This window comes from Acanthopagrus latus, chromosome 1, assembly GCF_904848185.1.
Source record: "Acanthopagrus latus isolate v.2019 chromosome 1, fAcaLat1.1, whole genome shotgun sequence".
NCBI classification, from domain to species: domain Eukaryota; kingdom Metazoa; phylum Chordata; class Actinopteri; order Spariformes; family Sparidae; genus Acanthopagrus; species Acanthopagrus latus.
Window position 1 is genome coordinate 28,781,297 of NC_051039.1, and position 18,512 is coordinate 28,799,808.

At 44.4% G+C, this 18,512-nt stretch overlaps 1 protein-coding gene across 5 annotated transcripts in view; it reads left to right on the forward strand.

Moving 5' to 3' along the window:
* The first annotated feature begins 2,401 nt into the window (after window positions 1–2,401).
* kcnq5b (potassium voltage-gated channel, KQT-like subfamily, member 5b) overlaps window positions 2,402–18,512 on the forward strand; it is a 115,347-nt gene continuing 99,236 nt past the window's right edge. For 2 of the 5 annotated variants that reach the window (XM_037091715.1, XM_037091905.1), the window contains exon 1: window positions 2,404–3,910. In XM_037091715.1, the coding sequence (XP_036947610.1) occupies window positions 3,570–3,910 (341 nt within the window). In that variant the 5' untranslated portion in view covers window positions 2,404–3,569. Of the gene's footprint in view, window positions 3,911–5,917; window positions 5,999–18,512 lie in introns of those variants that run through there. The other 3 variants (XM_037091802.1, XM_037091874.1, XM_037091916.1) reach the window with 3 other exon arrangements.

Consider the following 18,512-nt stretch of genomic DNA (forward strand, 5'->3'; position numbering starts at 1 on the left):
TGGGTGGAAGTGGAATACAAACATTATTAGGGTCATTTTTAATATTGCTCATTAAGATGACCTTCCCAAAGATGAAAAACAAAGTAAACAAACAAGAACTTTGGGAAACTGGCGTACGAGATGAATTCTGTCTCTTGCCATGACAAAGACTGTTGGCTTAGAGAAGTGTTCAGAACGGACTCTGTTTCTGCATAACATACTGTCTTGTTGAGCATGTGTCACAGGGTGCCTGCGCTCGCTGCAGGAAGCCACGCGTCACGTGACAAGATCAGACGATACAGTTTGTGAGCTTTCTTCTGCTTTCCCTTGAGAGAAGCGAGCACAAACCAACAATGTACAGTCACAGTCATTTTGGCAGTTTGTAAAAAAAAGGTCTTAAAGTTTCTTTTTCTAGGGTGAATTATAACATCAAGAACCAGAAGATTTTCACACATTTTACATGAGTTTCTCGCTCTTGAACTTTCTTTTTTTTACCTCCTTTTGTTTCACATTGAAATACCTCAAAGCAACATTATGTTCTACCTTTAAATAACAGCTTCAAAAACATTTTAATGCTACAGAGTTTTGACTGAGAGAGAATGGTGACGGTTACAACCACTCCGACCCCATCACTTGTTTCTGCACTATGTAACTTCAGTGAGAGGGTAGGATCACAGTGTTAGTTACATGTCAATATATTGTCATTTTTTTTCACAAGGGATTTTTCCAAAACAAAACAATGTGCCCTTGACTCCTGCTACATCTATTTCAGACAATGGAGTGCTGAGAAAGTGTTCAGGACTCTCTCAGTCTGAGGAGAGAAGCTGCTCTGTAGTCTGGTGGTACGGCAGCAGATACTTCTGTATCTGTTGTCCGACGGCAGCAGGGTGAATACACTGTGGCTGGGTGTGTGTTGTCTTTTAGTATCTTTGGGCTCTGTGCAGACATCTCACTTCACCAATATCACTGTCACTCTACAGAGTGGTGATCTGGGCGTTTATTCACCCGCTGTACAGTCTTCCTGTCCTGGGCTGTGGATGAGCCATGCCAGTTAGTGATGTTTCCAGTCAGGATCCCGTCTATTGCTTATCTGTAAAATCTGAGGAGAGCTTTGCACATTGACCACAGTCCTTTCTTCTTTTGACCAGGGTGGTGATGTGCGATGACCATGACAGGTTCTCCGTGATGCGGATTCCCAGGAACCTACAAACATGAACAGTCAGCTCCAGCATTGTTAATATTAAGTAGTATACCGTTCTCTGCGCAATACAATAGCTGCCATGTCTGCTTGTCGACCTTTATGATTGAAAATTATGAACATTCTGTTTTTCTTGACACTGTCATTAAGTGTGTTAATACAAGTGTGTGTTAGTTCAGGGTTACGTTGTGCTGGACTTCATCACACTGAGGGGTGTTTTTAATATTCCACCAGCACTTATGATTGTGAATGAGAACGACAAACAAGTTGAAACAACTCTCACCACAATGTAATCCAGCACAACATTAACATGTACACATTACTGATGTTGTAAACAAAACGGAACAAAAGCCCAAGACTTTTTAAGCTTCGGGCTGTTGTACAGGTGCGCCTAATAAAGTGGCCACAGAGAGTATCTGATTTTAACAGTGAGTGAAAGGCTGAAACCCAAGACCTCATCTGACAAACCTCTCGGTCCAATTACAAGTCATTCTCAAGCTCTCTGGGACTGGCCAGTATCTGTGTGCACAGCAGGAGTGTGTAGTGACTAACTTGTATGATTTTTTTCAAATTTAATGGAGGACAGAAGGACTGCAGGGTTTTTAAAACACAGAGTGAGAAATTAACTCAAGTTCTAAACAAAGTCAGGACATGTAAATTAAATGTTAGAAGCATCTCATGCAGTGCTTAAAGCACCTACCAGCACTGCATCAGATGGATGTATCTGTTACTAGTCGGAGCCACATGTCAGTATCACCTTAGAACATCAATATTACAAGCAACCTTCAAAAGCCATGGGGCGTTCAGGGACCATGCAGTTCAGGAGCCTCTGCGAGAATCACAGCTGGGAGCAGCAGAGCAGAAGCATCTCCGTGCTCCTCTCCGGAGGCTGTCTGGCGCTGCAGCCGCCAGCAGATGGCAGAGTTCCGCTGGAAGACGCGGGGAGCATGAAGTGAAGTCCTGCGCACTGTCAGCCTCTCGAGATCAACTATGTGCACACTTTTCGGACAACGTGTGACAGGACAGCTGGCTGCTCCTGTTAGAACAGTGACACCCTGCGCCCCCCTCCTCACTGAGCGTCACCCCACCGCCTGCCACATGTGGTCGGCGCTGCGCTGCATCTGACAGCCGCATCCGGTCAGGCCCGGCGGTGAGGAAGCCTCATGAGAGAGTTCTGTGAAGTAACAACATGTCGAGGGGAGACTGTGCACGGTGTACTGTGAAGGGAAAGTCCATGCTGAGACATACTACTTTCAATTCTGATGACGCAAGGGCAGCCTGAGGTCAGGATTAACCCTCTTGGCCCAACATGGAGTTAACTCTTAACATATGGCCCGCATGTCTTTTGTATTATTAACAGTTTTGAGTTTATATTATTACAGCATCACAGCGGCATTGTAAGACAAAATAATCCCACAAGTGTGTTCAGTGCGGCATGGTCGCAGTGGCAGCGGCCACAGTGCAGATGTGATCCAGTAACAGCCTGCGACCTTTTAATAAACCCATATTTACCTCGCAGAACACACATGACTAAATTTAAGTCAAACTTCTGTGGACCCAGTCAAGTCATTTTGGTCACACCATAATATTTTCTGCAGATGTTCAGCGAGCCGCCCTCAGTGGTTACTTTTCCAGTCGACCAAGTGGAAAATTCATCAGAATCCATGTTACCTGATAGGCTTTTCTTTCTTTCTTTCTTTTCTTTTTTTTTTAAAATGCGGTGTAATTTGGAACTTTTTCGGGAAATTAAATTACATTAGGAGAGACGCTCGTTCATCAGCATTTCTGCCGCCGCATGAAAATAAAACATAAAAAAACAAAAAACAACAACAACAAAAAAAACCTTGTGGCTTTATTGTGAAGTGGTGCGGAGGTATGGTGAAGTCAAACTGTTCGCGGTGACACGAGGATCGAGACCAAGTTTTCTGGCGGGCATCACCAGCACAGATGCGCATCCGCTGTGGGCACGACGCCTCAAGCAACAGGCGGTTGAGAGGAAGGCAGCTGAGAGGGGGGAGAGAGAGCCTCTGCTGCAGTCTGCTGTTAAAAATATCTCCCATCCCGCTCCGCCGGACTCACACTGTGTCTATAACTTATTGTGGTGTCACACTTGTACGTCTCGCCGGCCAGGCGTCGTGGATGCCTTTACGCGCTGCAGCAGTCGCGTAAATCGCTTGAGAGTGGAGTAGGCTGATGCGAGAGGAAAGAGGGCGGTCAAAGTGTGACGGTAAACAGCGTGCCTTGCTCTGCCAGCGGTTTCACTCTCAGCTCAGCGCCTGTTAGACTGCGTCTCGCACGTGTAATGTATTGTTCGTCCGGGGCGCAGCTGCCGGCACAGGACACGCATGCTTGAAAAGACCTCCGCGCACTTGATGCGCGCTTTGGTGATGCCATGCCCCGGAACCACAGCGGAGACGAAGGCGGCACCGGGCTCTGGATGAGGACGTCGCCGGGGCACCGCAACGAAGGCTACGGCTTAAAAGATGTGGAGTCAGGACGACGGATGATGAACAACGCGGGAGACGGTTTGCTGTCAGCCTCCGCCGCAGCAGGTGCTGCCGGGTCGGAGAGCCTGAGGGGGAAGCAGGGAGCCCGGCTCAGCCTGCTGGGGAAGCCGCTCATATACAGCGCGCAGAGCGGCCGAAGAAACGTGCGCTATCGGCGCCTCCAGAACTACCTGTACAACGTGCTGGAGAGACCGCGGACATGGGCGTTCATCTACCATGCGTTTGTGTAAGTCCATTTCCATCATTTGCATGTAGGAGAATGTGTTGGGGAGACCTGAAGTGGCACACCTGTTGATGCGCCTCCACCCGCACAGACACCCACATTCCTCACTGCTCCAAACGTCAAAGACGACACACGCGAAACGCTTCTTCTGTCTAAAAGGAGCTGACCGCCACGCATGACTTTGACGTATTCTCACACGCCACTTTGTCCACTCTGATGGCTGACATGTCACACGTATAGAGACGGTGGCTGTCATGAATGCACCGCTCGTCTCATCTGGAAACAGACCACAGAATGAGCAGTGATCTCATCCCTGCAGCTTGGGTGAACCCACAGAGATCCATGTACAGCTTCATGATACAGAGACAGACTAACTTACTGTCACTCCTCTTTTGCATTATTTTTTCCTGGATGACTGCAGAGGAGTCTCTGTTTTGTTCACTGAACAGTCACTGTGCACTCAGCACAACTGCATGTGTATGCGTGAACAGCAGAGGCAGACAGGTGGTTTTTCAGCCACTTCTGCGTTCATAAGGCCCCTGGTGAAGTAAGTTTTACATATAAACTTTGTAAAACCAGAACTCAGGGTCTGTTGGCTCCTGGAGGTCAAGACTCAGACCATGTTAAGCCTCCCTGTCTGCTCTCTGTCATCCTCAGCTCTCCGACCAGCTGTATCTGATTGCCCGCCTGTGACTGTTGTTGTGGCATCCTGGTTGTTTCTGAGAGGAAGGAAGTTGAGACACATGCTGACTATAGACCACCATCTTTTTTTGGTGTGGAGGTAGCGCGCATGTGTGTGTGTGCGTGTGTCAAGGCGCTCGAAGGAGTGGCTGAAAAGCGAGGAGGAGCGGCGTTGCGTTTAATCCAAGCGGCTCATGAAACCGATGACTTAATTTTATTTTTAAAGCATCACTGAAGAAGCTTGTGTATCAAATGAGGCACACAGGAGGCCGACAGGACGAGCTTATGTGCCTCCTGTTGTCTATGTGTCGTGACTCTTTTGAAATCGGGTTTGATAGAAATGACTGTTGCCTAATTAACCCTCAGCACTGTTTCAAAACGTATTGCTCATCACAGGCAATAAACCAAAGGCCTGTTCCTACCAGAAAGTGACACAGCGAAGTGAACTGTAAGCGGTCACTGACAGGCTAAACTGTAGCAGTGAGCTTCAAACTCAGTGGCCAAGCCAAGAACATTTAGTGCCAGTCTGAGCTTCTATCTGTTTCTCCCCTGCTGGTCACACCCTCTGGGGATTTTGTTCTCAGGATACTGTGCTACATATTAGTGTAGTCACGAGTTGGACATTTCTAACTTCGATACAATACTTTGAAAAACGTTAGTATTCGACACCGAACACGGTTGCAAAGCAAGACACGGCTGCTTGGGTTTTGAGGAGTTGTAGCTTTTACTCACCGTGAAGCAGCCGAGGGTGGATGCCTGGTGCCAGCGGTTGGCTGACCGTCTGTTAGCGTCCTGGTGAACCGCCCCATGTGTTGGGCCGCTCAGATCTTTTTTGCTGTTTTTTCCATCGCATTTGTAGGCACCAGCCCGTCTTCCCTCCTTACCTCTTCCAACCAGCTGTTTGGCCATCATGATCCTCAAGTGGCAAACTTGATTTGAAGGAGCACAAGAAGTGTTAAGCTAGCGTTCACTCAATTAGCAAGTTTGTTAGTTCAGCTGCGTAGCTGTCCAGGCTTTATGGACCCAGAGAGCAATGCTGTAATCATGTGAACATATGACCATTAAGGGGGTCATCCAGCTCAATGATCCTGTCCTTTACTGGGGCCATGACTTCAGAGAGTAACTGTTGGATATCTGGATTTGTAGTGTCCACAGTCACTGAAATGACTCAAAAATACTGATTTGCATACCTTATGAAAGTGTTGACTCATGCACACCCACAAGGATCCTCGGACTTGCACTGCAGTCGCTTCACACGGGCGCTCATGAATGTCAGGAGCGAACAGTTGGGTGGCTGGAAAGTTGGTGAATGATTTTCTTTCATCCCTTCGGCGGTGAGCTTAAACTGGAGAAAATAGAGGGACTGAACTCCCACTCCTCTTCTCTCCTGTGATGAATGCATCTATGATGGTTAGTGGCCTTGAAAGTTGCGCTGGTGTGCTGATATATAAGATGATAACGAGCTGAGGTTTCAGCCAGTTCACATTTACAGCTGTTAAAAAAACGGTTTCTTTCTCTAAATTGAGCTGTTTTTTAACGGCAATGTCACGTAAGACGCAGAGTTTGTGCAATCAGCAATAGTAGATCTGTGATAACTGATAACCCAATATTAAAAACTACCGCTTCAGAGCATCCTCTTGTCTGCTGCTGTACTAACTGTTTTTGTACATATACATTTGTCACATTCCTAGTATTTGGTTTGAACTCAGGTGTGTTTGCATTGCATGGGCTACCTACAAAACACACCTCGTATCACCTGCCCGCAGGGGAACAATGACGACACTGAAGTGGATGTTTCTGGTGTTTGCTGTGCATGGTGAGGAGGACATAGGTGTTATTCTTTGCTATTTTTGTTCACTCCAAATACAAGCAAAAAAAAAGGAGTTATATAAATCAACAAAATAGGCAAATGTTTAGTAATGGATTTTTTTGGGCCATCTGGGGTTGGCAGAAACAACACTGCCTTATGATCATCTTAATGAGGATATGACAGACTTGTTATCAGTCGGTGGTTGGATTTTTACAGGCCTCACTTGTAGCGTCGCTTTTTTTGGTTAATTCTGATAACATAACATGATAACAACGCACACTACCTGCTCAGCTCCAAACAGCAGGTGGACACAGTTAGCAATAAGCTGCTGGGCATGGAGCATTTAGCTGCTAAAGAGCAGATATTCCCCTTAGGGACCAAAAAGTAGAGCCCCTTAAGTTTGAACTCAGGTCTGCTGGATATGAACCTACAAACTGTTGATATGCTCATCATGTCAGTTTTATAAGGTGATGATATGTCCATGTTGTGTTTGCATTTTGCCGCCCTACCCCCTATATATATTGGTATGCTTGCAGTTTGGTTAGAATAAGGCTAGACTACCTGTTTAGGTTGAGGAAAACATAGCGGATTGAATTAAAACGTGAATATGGGTCTTAATGAGCTACAGTGAGGACGGGCTGATAGAGCCAGTGTTCGCATTGTCCGTGACTTGTTCTGAAGTAATGAAAACAAAACAGTTCTTAGTGTCAGGTGAAATACATAATGAAAACATGACTATGAATATTATGTTACATTTCTGCTAATAGATCCCCTAAATCCCTCTAAATTCTGCACAATGGACCTTCAAATTGTCTCGTTTCTAGACGTCTTCATGCGGTTAAAATGTAATGACGTGACATTTCACTCTCTTGCGTTTGTGTGTGTGCACACGCTTCCTTGTGAGCTGAGTGTGTTTGATACTAATTTGGCCAAGCTGTTCTGCTTGAGCAGTTGGAGTGCTGTTCGGATAACTCACATAAGGTCAATTTCACCATCCGCTGCTTTCAGGTGGCGGTCACAAAAAAATGAAAAGACCCAAACTCTTTTCCCTTATCTGAGTTGTCTGAGCCGACGCATTAGAAGCTGTTCGGAGGAGTAAATACGCTTATGAGCCCATCTTCGCAGCGTTCCATTATCCTCTGTCTGACATGCCCATACGACTTCTTCATTGGTTTTGATGCTCAAAGTGATGTGTGTTCCACTTACTGACCTGTGCCTCCAGGTTAAATAACTCCTCGAAAATTACAGCACAAAGACCGAACAATATCAGAGATGACTTCATCATGTGTGTTAGCTGGATGATTAATTGTACCTTTTCAAAATAAATGTCGGTGGTTAAGCCAGAGGTAAAGCCATCTTAGCATGTGATTGTGTAACTCATACACTGAGTTGCTGATCACTAACTCAAGGCAAATATCTGGCTCACCATTTGCTCTCTGCTGTTGCCCGTTCCTGTCTACTCTATGGCTACTGCATACATGTATATTTTTATCCATCCCTGATGTGTGACAGCGGCAGCACTGAGACAGTCTTTGTGCTGAGGTGAGTTGCTCCAGGGGTCCCAGCCTGCCCTCCTTCCTGCTCGCAGACACGCATACACAGTGCTGCCATTCATCTCACCTCTGGATTAACAAGCCCTTATCCTTGCAAGTATGTTCAGGGGCAGGAAAATGTGGGGGGAAAGGATACAGTGTTCCTGCACCTTAAGTTTCTGAACTGGCACACTAAACTACAGGAGCGGTGACAGGAACTCACTGCTTTCTCTTCTTAAATATCTAATGCCGCGTTTCCACGCAAATTAGCGGGTCTGCACAGGTTTTTTTAAATGGGGGTCAGCCTTTTGATCCCATTCCTGCTTCCTGCAGAAGAGGCAAGACCTCTGTGAAGCTGTATGTCACTGATGTCACGATTTCATGTCACAAATGTGCCTGAAACAGTTGCAACAGAGGAGAAAACAACAACTGACCCATTGCAAAAGAAGCATCTGTAACACCGTGGATACATTATTTTCATTGCCACAATCCCAGAGAAATGACTCAGTTCACTATCATAATTTGTGCCATTCTGTCCAATAACATTCGGAAAGTCTAGCAAGAGCTGCACGATTAAATTGTTTTATCCCCATTCAAATTAGCCAGGCACTAAACCAGAAGTTAGCCGGCTTGGTTGGTAATCCAGGTATTTCCATAGCCGGGAAGTCAAACTGTTTTGGCCTCAAAACGTCACTGAGCAGATTTTATAGGAATGAACAGAACTCGATCTCCAACACTGTGTCCAGTGAAAAAACAGCCTTAATAGACCAAATCTCATCTCCTTCCTTATTTAACCCCGCCAGCAGATGTTATCACTCTTTAACAATCACAACTTAGTGCATTCGCCCGAGTCTTACATTTCGATTAAAGCTGAGCCGAGGTGACCTGTGTCTACTGCACAGTTAACTGACCTGGGTGTAAATGCAGAGTTTGCACGTTCCCATTGCACACAAAAGCCCGATCTTAACGGGTTCAAGTGGGATTTTTGACCAGTGGGAAGGGGGTGTATCAGTCAGTTTATTGTTAGGAGTACTTACATTTATAGGCTGCAGTAAAGGATGTTGGCTCGTCCTGAAAGCTGTGCTTGATATGCATTATTGGATATTTGAAGCCAACAGACACAATAAAATGTTTAGTAGACATCTGCATGACTAATCAGACGCTGCTCTCAATCCCAGTGCTGCGTATTATGTTTTGCAGTATTGTTTATAGTCCAGCAGCCACTGAGATTCTGTCATATAGAAATATGTTTCTTTTAAACCCTGTCTTCATTATCTCCAGTTATCCTGTCTTAAGGCTGGTGCGGAATAAATCCGAGAAGTGTTGTTGATTCAGCCTAGAAAATGCTCGCAGTAGATGCTGGCGCTCATGAAAATACATGTCTTCCATTCATCTAGTATGTATATTTCTTACGTCTGCTCATAGCTAAGGTTTCTGCCACTTTTTGAATGTTTGACTCAAAGAAAAGAAAGACATTTCCTGTAAAAAGTGAGAGCAAAGACCTGTTCACATCAGTAGGAGTGTTGAGGAGAAACTGCCTGGTTTGAGCAGCGCAGTGACATCAAGTAGGGGTGTGATGGCTTCGCCCAGATGGTGGTTTCTTGACAATTTGTCAGAGGGAGGGTGAGGACAGGAGGCTGCGTCTGCATCTCGTCTGCTTTAATGGTGTCTGAGTCAGCTTGATGAGAGAAAGTGAAAGTCTGATTCAGATTTAGAGGGGCAGAATTACTGTAACACAAAGGGTTTTGAGTTTCTAGTTACTGCTTTCATTTCGATTATGTTACGCATCACACTGGCATTCTGGGTTTGGCATGTTTTAACCCTGTAGCTGTAATTAGAGCGTGATTAATCTGCATTGTTTTAATGTGTTATTTTTCCTGTAATTAATTGATCAAAATACACACATTTTTTTGACAACCCTAAAGATTATATGTATATTCTGCAAGATTACCCACTGTAACATTTAAAGTTCCTGCTATTTATTTCCATTCGTGTCAGTATGATAATGTGGTTGTAGTTGCATGTATCCACTGCCTGTAAAATCCATCTATTCTGACAAAGAACATAAAGTAATGGCAGCGAATGTTTGCCGTGATACATTTATCTCTATCTCAGGCGAGTATTAGGTCTCTCCAAGTTGATCTTCATGGTGACCTGAAATGAACCAGTGGCTGCAGAAATCGGTCCGAAATCTTTGGGAGGTGGTTAGCAATGATTTACACTGTATCTCTAGAAGGTCAGCCTTTTTGTCAAAAGATCCCAGAAACGACCAAAACCAACAGTATGTTAATCTGTCATCATTTATCCTGACTTCTCTTTTCTGTGGCTGCCAGCTTCATGCCATTTGTTTCTATTGAGATATACAACTTTAAAAAATGGTCACAATGTACCATTTGATTTTTTTTAAAAACTGGAGTGTGTGTGTGTGTGTGTGTGTGTGTGTGTGTGTGTGTGTGTTTAAACCATTACTCAAACAGGTGTGAATAGCACATTTTTGAGGAACTATTATGACAGATTTGCATTTGACTTGCTAATGAGTATTTCCAATATATATGGGATTAAGTTAAACTGACTGTAGTGCTGATGATCACGGTAACCAAGGTACATAAACATCTGTTTTTTTATTAGTTTAGTCACAGGTACGTATTCTATCAGTGTATGTATATGTAAATCATTGGACCTGCTTGAATGAAATCTGAGGACAGTCACCGCTGATGGGGACTGCCTGCTGCAGGCATCATGTTTCAGTCGTGGGTTTACTCAGAGGGAGTTCCCCTCGCTCTCTTCTCAGAGATGGCCTTTCACAAAGACAAGGCCTTGTTACAGGGCACGCCTATGCATTGTGGGTATTGTGCTTCAGCTTAGAGAAACAGAATTTACCTGAACAGCACCTGCTGTGTCCTCTGACAGGCTGCTTCGCTTTAACACCTCTCCCAGCCAGCAGGCAGGGACACACTGAGAGCGTGGTCCGTAGTATAAAAATGAGGCTTATTTTTTGATACTTTACATACCTTTCCATCGCAGTGTCCAATGCTCTGACCCCTACCCCACTGTGTGGACTAATGTTTTTTTTCCAACAAGTTCCATGACTAACCAGCAGGCATCACTACCGGCTGGCTTCCCACCAGTGAGCACTGTCAGATCCAGCTCCCAGCCTGGGCAGGCACTCCTGGCCAAAGCTGGGAAATGAACCTGCAGTCGTGGGCGAGGGTTTTTCCACCTGGCTGCCCCTTGAGTCTCACCCTCTGATGAGACAGTTTTGTGGCTGATTGTCCGAGCCAGTCATTTCAAAGGTTGCAGTCCGCGTGACAGAACACTTAGCGAGTCATCTCCAGTGTGAGAGAAGCACCTTTTCCCAATTCCTTCATCCCGACCCTCCTCCCCCTCTTCCCTTACCTCTTCATATTTACTGATTTCATGTTATTTTCTCGGCGGTCCTCTCATCTAGGCTTCTCTCTCTTCCAAGAAAAAGCCAATCTCGCCAAATTGTATAGCATCAGAGTGACCTTTACCATCAGCGGTTGAACGTGCATCTCTTAGGAGCCTTCATCGCCTCTTTCCACTTCTCCTCCCTTCATCTCTCCCTCCGGTGCCGGTGCAGACAGTGCTGCTTGTTTGCATTTCTGTCATGGCTGTGCCTACGTTAGCACTGCGCTGTCTCTAGCACAAAGAGAGGGGTATAGAGTCTGACCTCTCATAGCTCTGCCTCTCTTCTCGGCCTATTTTTATTGTTGTTTTAGTTGTTGCTGATCTCTGAGCCTTAATCGCAACTGTGCTGGCAGATGCTTGCCTTGAGGGGAGCGACACGGGGGGAGGCTTGACTTGTTTGGAGATCCGAGTGTAATAGTTACTCTGATATGGAGTGTTGCACAGGCAGATTGGGGCCTAATAACTGGGTTTATCTGCTGACTGCTGAGGTGCTTCAGAGCGAGTCTTATGCAAAACACAGACCCCACACAAACACTGTTGTCCCAGTCTGATATCTTTTAATTTAATAGTATATTCCTTTCTGGTTATCAATTTCTTTTAGCAGCCTTTTGGATCTTGGATGTGACATTTTTCATATTTATCACCTATTTTACATAAAATGAAAATCAATCAAACACTAATACACTGCCTGGCCACACACTCTAATGTTTCATTGGACTGCCTTTAGCTTTGATTACGGCGTGCATCATTATATTTGGGCAGTCAGCTGACCTCATATTTGGCCACATAAAGGTGCTGAGCCTAGACCTGACCAACTGAATCAACCCCAGATCATAGCACTAGCCCCACAGGCTTGCGCGGCAGGCACTAGGCATGATGGGTGCATCACTTCATCCGCCTCTCTTCTTACTCTGATGAGCCCATCACTCTGGAACAGGGTAGATCTGGACTCATCAGACCACATGACTGTCTTTTTTATGATTTAATTTCGCCAGTAGTTTAAGTGATCTCTGATCATTCAAATTCTTTTTTTTTGACAACATTTCTCACTTGAAGATGATGGTTCATCACTGTGCTTCCAGGTTTTAAGAATGTGTTGGACAGTTCCTGACCTAATTTTCAGCAGTCTCTGAACTTGTTTTCTTTGCTTGATGCAGACCAATAATTTGACCTTTCTGTAGCAGAGTAACATCTTCTCCACAACCACAGGATATGTCTTCAGACAAGTTTGTTTAAGAAATGAGAAGCTACTCACTGAGGGTAAAATACCTTGTTGCCAGCTGAAACATATTAATCACTGCAGTTATTATCCAATAGAAGGCTCTCACCTATTTGCTTAGTTAAAACAGGTGATGACTGTATTTTGGCCAGGCTGTGTAGTGTATAGCTTTACTTTGTTAGAAACTACATAAATTCATAGGCCCACAGAATCACAGTGCCTGAGGAAAGGAAGTTTTACGTTCAAAAATAGCACCACTGTGCCTCGTTTTCGTGTGACGTAAGCTAGACACTACAGCAGTCATGATGTGAGGGGGTGAGGGGCTTTTATGCAAGGGCAAAGGATTTACCACCATCTATATCTACAGCCAGGGTGAGCACACATGCTGAAGAATGGTGCTGGGATGGGGGCATGAGTCTGTGTGTCTATGGGGGGGTGGCAGAACATCAGGGAGATACAACTAGGCCATGCTCCTGGCTCTCTGCTTGGCACGAGCCTTGTAACAATGCAGCGAGTCTGGTGAAAGGCCAGAGGCCCTCTGACCTCCCTGTCTTACCCAGCAGGGAAGGGACTGCAGCTGGGTAGCCAGCCTGTCCCTCCCCCAGATGAATTAACCCTATATGCCCGTCAGATGCCTCCAATCTGTGACAGCAGAATTGCCTCTCTGTATGTGCGTTCGTGTCGGCTCACATATTAGTGAAATCAGTGTAAAGCTGAGTCTTTGTTTGCGCCACGTTATGACATGAATATTGTTTTCTTTGCGCCACCCTTGCCCTCCTCCCCCCCTATGCAAATCTATACAGCTCTGTGGCTTTTATTTCCATCTCTTCTCTTTCTTTACACTTCTGCGTGTCTCCATGTTTGAGCTCAGTCATACAGAAAACTGTGATATAACCCCCTTTCCTCCGCTGCCCCATGTAGCAGTGAAGCCGTACACTGCCCCTCTGTTTAGGCACATGAAAAGCTCAGTGTGAGAACCTCTGTGAAGGGCAACCTCACTCCACTTCAAAACTAACGGCCAGCTCAGAGGCAAAACAGAATACAGTATGTGTTTTTTAGGATCAGCAGGCAATGCTGAGGACTCAGGTCTCCAGCTGTCTCAGCAAAATAATCAAATGTGTTTTGAAGCATAAGAATTTAGTCAAATTTACGAAGTAAAAAGCAGTTTGTTTCTGCCATAGCGTAGCTACTCCCAGGTCAATGTTTTATGACTGTTAGTCCCAATTGTCAGGGATCAACTCTAAAACTCTAAACGAGTCTAAATTCTGTGAGAGGGAGACATATTCTCTGGTCAAATACAGTTCTTTCCCATAGTTATGCCCTCTTTCAGTGAGAGTCCCCAGAACTATGCTGAGGCTTATAGTCCAACACAGCGACAGTGTGGCTTTTGTAATCTCTTATTTGTCCGCACAATATTAGACAACATGTACTGGAAAGCGGTCAGCTGGGTTACAGGACCGAGGTTAAAGTGCTGAGGTATGGATCGGAGCCAGGCAGGCTTTAACCATTACATTGCTCTGTTAGCACTTTCTTGTCGCTGACTTGTCAGAACACATTAGCCTTATGTTTGCTCCCGAGGTCACCCTAGGCGAAGTCCTCTGTCATCTATATACAGTGAGTGCTGTAATTGTGTGTGTGTTTGAGGAGGTGGGTTGGAGGCTGACGGAGGAGGAGATTACACACATGCTGCTGACAAGAAGAGGTGTATTCAAGTGCCTTCATTTTTTTAAAGATCTGTCTTTTTTTCAGGCCTCTGGCTCTGTGCTTGTGTGTGTATGTGTGTGTCTTAACCTTTAGCTGTGTTATTATGTTAAGTCAGCTCCTACACCTACCTTTCATAGAGCTATTGCATGAATAGCATATTTGAAATGTGATGAGCACACATAATAACAGCATCTTTTGTAAAAGGACTTGAACTGTGAAGTAAAATTAATCCCGTACACAAACAACACATCATATTGTGGCTCATATTGGAAATGACAATAATCTCAGTGTATTGCACCTCCAGTAGGGCTCTGACAATATTAGCATGCTTCTCAATATAAGGCAAATAACAAAGGTCCAGTCCCTTACTTTGTCTGTCTGCTGTAAGGCGACGGGCCGTTAGCTTACAGCAGGGTTAACAGAGCTGTCGCACTGAAAACTGCTAGAAAAGTAGTTGCCACATGAAAAGTTTACACAGGAGTAGTTTGATATTTTAGGGAAATTCCTTATTTCTGTCTTGCCGAGAGTTAGATAAAAGAATTGATACCACTGGGGCTGTCGCTTAAGCTTCAAAAATGAAACAGTGTGCTACTGACAGGCCTAATGCAGGGGATTATCCACAGGGGACATCCACAACTGTACATGACGTCACACAACGGCAGCTATGGGCAGCAGATTTAATGTAACTTTGCCGGAACAGTACATTTATTCTTGCGTCCGACTTAAAAACGGTGACCCGGCCAGTTTAAACAGGCAACAAATACAATCTGCGTCTCAGAATGACTAGGCTGTAGAGTAAGAGTGCTGTAATGCAGGGCTTTTCTCTCTCTGCAACAAAATATCCACCTATTCACAAAATCACAGGCACAAGATTGTCCCAGGAGTGGATCGAAATTTTGCTCCAGATCACAGCCAGCCAGGTAGCGTCTGCCTCACTGGGTGCTGTACTCCTGACTCCACACACCGGCAGTCTTTTAGAGAATATCTTGTCAGCTAATTATCCCAGTTCACCGCCGCTGTGGCAGTCCTGCAGCTTGTTGGCAGACCGAGACGGAGGAGGAGAGAGCAGGTGATTAGTACAAGCAGATACTGAGATAAAACAGCACACTCAGATGAAATATTATCCCGTTGTACTCTGAATAATGGAGCCGTATATACCACTTTAATGTCTCTATATTAGATATGAAACTACAGCCAGGAAACGGCTAGCTTAGCGTGGCTTCAAGACTGGAAAATACCAAGTGAAAGCTTACCTTCCTCTCTTCAGAGTCGAGTTCACAGTTCACCTACCAGCACCGCTACAACGCACATGTTCATACTTCACGTTATATTATATATATATATATATATATATATATATATATATATATATATATATATATATATATATATATATATATATATATATATATTTTACATCATTTGTTTAATTCACAGACAAAACAAAGTGCAGCTAAAGAAAAATCTGTAGAAAAAGCTTTGATATCTTAGCTTAGGTTGGAAATGGAGAACAGCCGGGTTTAGTTCAAAGTCAACGAAATCCATCCACCAGCACTTTAATGCTCGCTTATTAACAATTTACATCATACATGTTTACTCTGGACCAAAGGTGTGAACGTGGCAGGCAGATTTTCTAACTTTTAGACAGAGCCAGGCTAGATGTTTCTCCGTTTAGTCTTTTTTGTAAGCTAAGACATGGGAGTGGTATCAATCCTCTCATCTAACTTTTGGCCATGTGGCAAGTGGTTGAACTATTTTTTTAAAAAGTAAAACATAGCTCGGGAAAAAAGTGACTAAAAGTGCCCCTGACGTCTGATGTCTACGGCTCTGGGTTTAATAAGGGAAATGAAAATGGCCTTGGTCCAATATTGCGCCTGAAACTGACTGTTTCGTGTTCATTGTATCTTGTGTGTAAAACGAAACCTGTAGTTAATCTCTCTTCTCCATCAAAGCTAAAGGGTGGCCTCTCTTTTAAACTGAGCTGTGTCGACTCTGGCCTGGTTCCCTCCCTCTTTATGAGCTCTGACAGGAGCAGCAGACAGGGAGATGTGACCACACTGGTAGCTAGATCCCAGTGCATGTGTGTGTTTCTGTGCACTGGTATTGGTGACTGATCGGTGATTAGATGCTGCTTTGGAGGGTCCAAAGGAGAGAACGGCTGTGTGTATGTGACAGAGAGCAGCATGGTAATCTCCCAGCATGCCTCTGACCAGATGCTGTCATTATCCATCAGCCTCTCATAGACTGTAAGGGACGATGAGGCCACAGGGGTCCGGCATTATTTTTATTTACAGAACAAGATGCAGCTGTACTGTACTTAATGTCCTGAGACTCCAGGTTCAAACCATGTCGACTCGAAATCAGACATAAATGATGTTGACTGTGTTACAAACTGTGCGTGAGAAACCTTGTATCCACGGCCTGAATGGCGAGGAATCCCAGAGAGCAGCTTGAATGTCAGTTACCATCCCAGCGCAAGTCTGTGAAATCGACTGTGAACTGCTGCACATCACTTTGGTTTAGCCAAGTTGTGTGTACCTGTCGCTTGACAGATCAACCCATAACTGTTTGTCTTTGCAAAATAAGCTTGGGGTGGGGTGATTTGGGGAATCAATCTGAGCATGAACGCACAACAGCTGCTTGCTGGAATAACAGAGAGCGCCATGTGGGTCATATTACCCACCGAGGCTTTTAATAGGCTAGCTTGACTGCATGGAGAAAAGAGTAGCATGCAGAACAGTAGCCTGGTCATACATCGTCTAGGTTTGTTGACAGAGGTATCCACAGCCATCAGTGTGTTCTTTGTGGAGTTGCATTGTCTGCTGCAAGGCTTTGAATGAGGCGCCGTCCCAGTCATGTTGTCCTCAAAACGTTTCTCCTTCTAAGACATTTGCTCGTCAGGACTATGAGCTGTACTTCGATGTGTATTAATGGTTCATTGATGAAACCCTCTGAGGTTTCAGCTCTCTGTTGGAATCTCCATCAGACTGGCTTGTCACAATCATTAAGTCAAGCTTCTGCTCCGCTCCGGCTGGATTCTACATATGGCTACTGAGGTTTTTGGAAAAATATTTGTCAAAGTAATTTATATTTCAGCCTGGCTGCGGTGGTGAGGGGTTGTGAAGTAGAATTATTGCTGTTGGCAGTTTGCACGGAGATGGAAAACCAACCTTCGTTATTGGTTTTATAGGCAAATTAAATATGTTTTAATGAGAGATTTTATTCATAACTTATATTTAGATCTAATCCTCAAACTATAAGTAATGCATTTGGTTCTCCGCAGCTCCCACGTGCTCTCTGCGGCGCGCAGCGCTCTGCAATGCTCTATCTGTTCTCTCCTTTGCGGAAAATTTAAATTAAAGACACAGTAAGTCGTTAAACACACACTTCAGCTCTAACCAATTTCCTGTCGTGATTAAGGAGAAGTGTACTTTGTAAATACCCCCAAACCACCAGTGTTACAACGGTTAAGTAAGGCTTTTCCATATAATCATATAATCTGGCTGTAAATTGTTGAAGTAAATCAAAAGTTGATGTAAGAGTGCTTCATGTCTACATGCAGTATTTTTTCTCTTATCTAACCATCTGATCGTATTTCTCCACCTTTGCCGCCTGTCGACTGTTCCATTTGGACTACTCCACGTCTGGTGTCGCGTCCCCTGGCGTGTGTGTGTCTGTGTGTGTGTCTGTGCGTGCGTGTGCATGCCTGGTGGGCACTACTTCACAAATCAAGTCAGTCATTACTTGTGAATGAAGACCATTCTGAGTTTTGAGTTCCCAGTGTGATATAGTGATATACAAACAAAAATGTTTAAAGTGTTTTAGGATACAAATGTGTCCTAATAATTTATTATATAATCCTTGTTGACAATGTTTTTTCATTTTTCACTGCTGCGAAGTAATTGTCCCTGACACTGTGTGGCCAAATGTGCTGGTGAACTCTTAAAATGTTCTCAGAAAAATGTTTTAAAAAATGTATACAAAGAAAATGTTTTAAGGCCAACAGAATTTTATTTTAGATATCACTGTTTCCAAGTTTTCAGAGATACCAAAAATGTCTGAATTGTGGGTCATCTGGACTATTTCCATTTGTTGGTATTTACTTGCCATAACAAACATGGAGTCTTGCATAGTTCCTCAAGTGCCAACATCATAGTCTGGACCAAGCTGATTATTCTAATACTTTGAATGTCAGCTGTTAGTTTCTGAGATTTAAAGTTACCTAAGGGG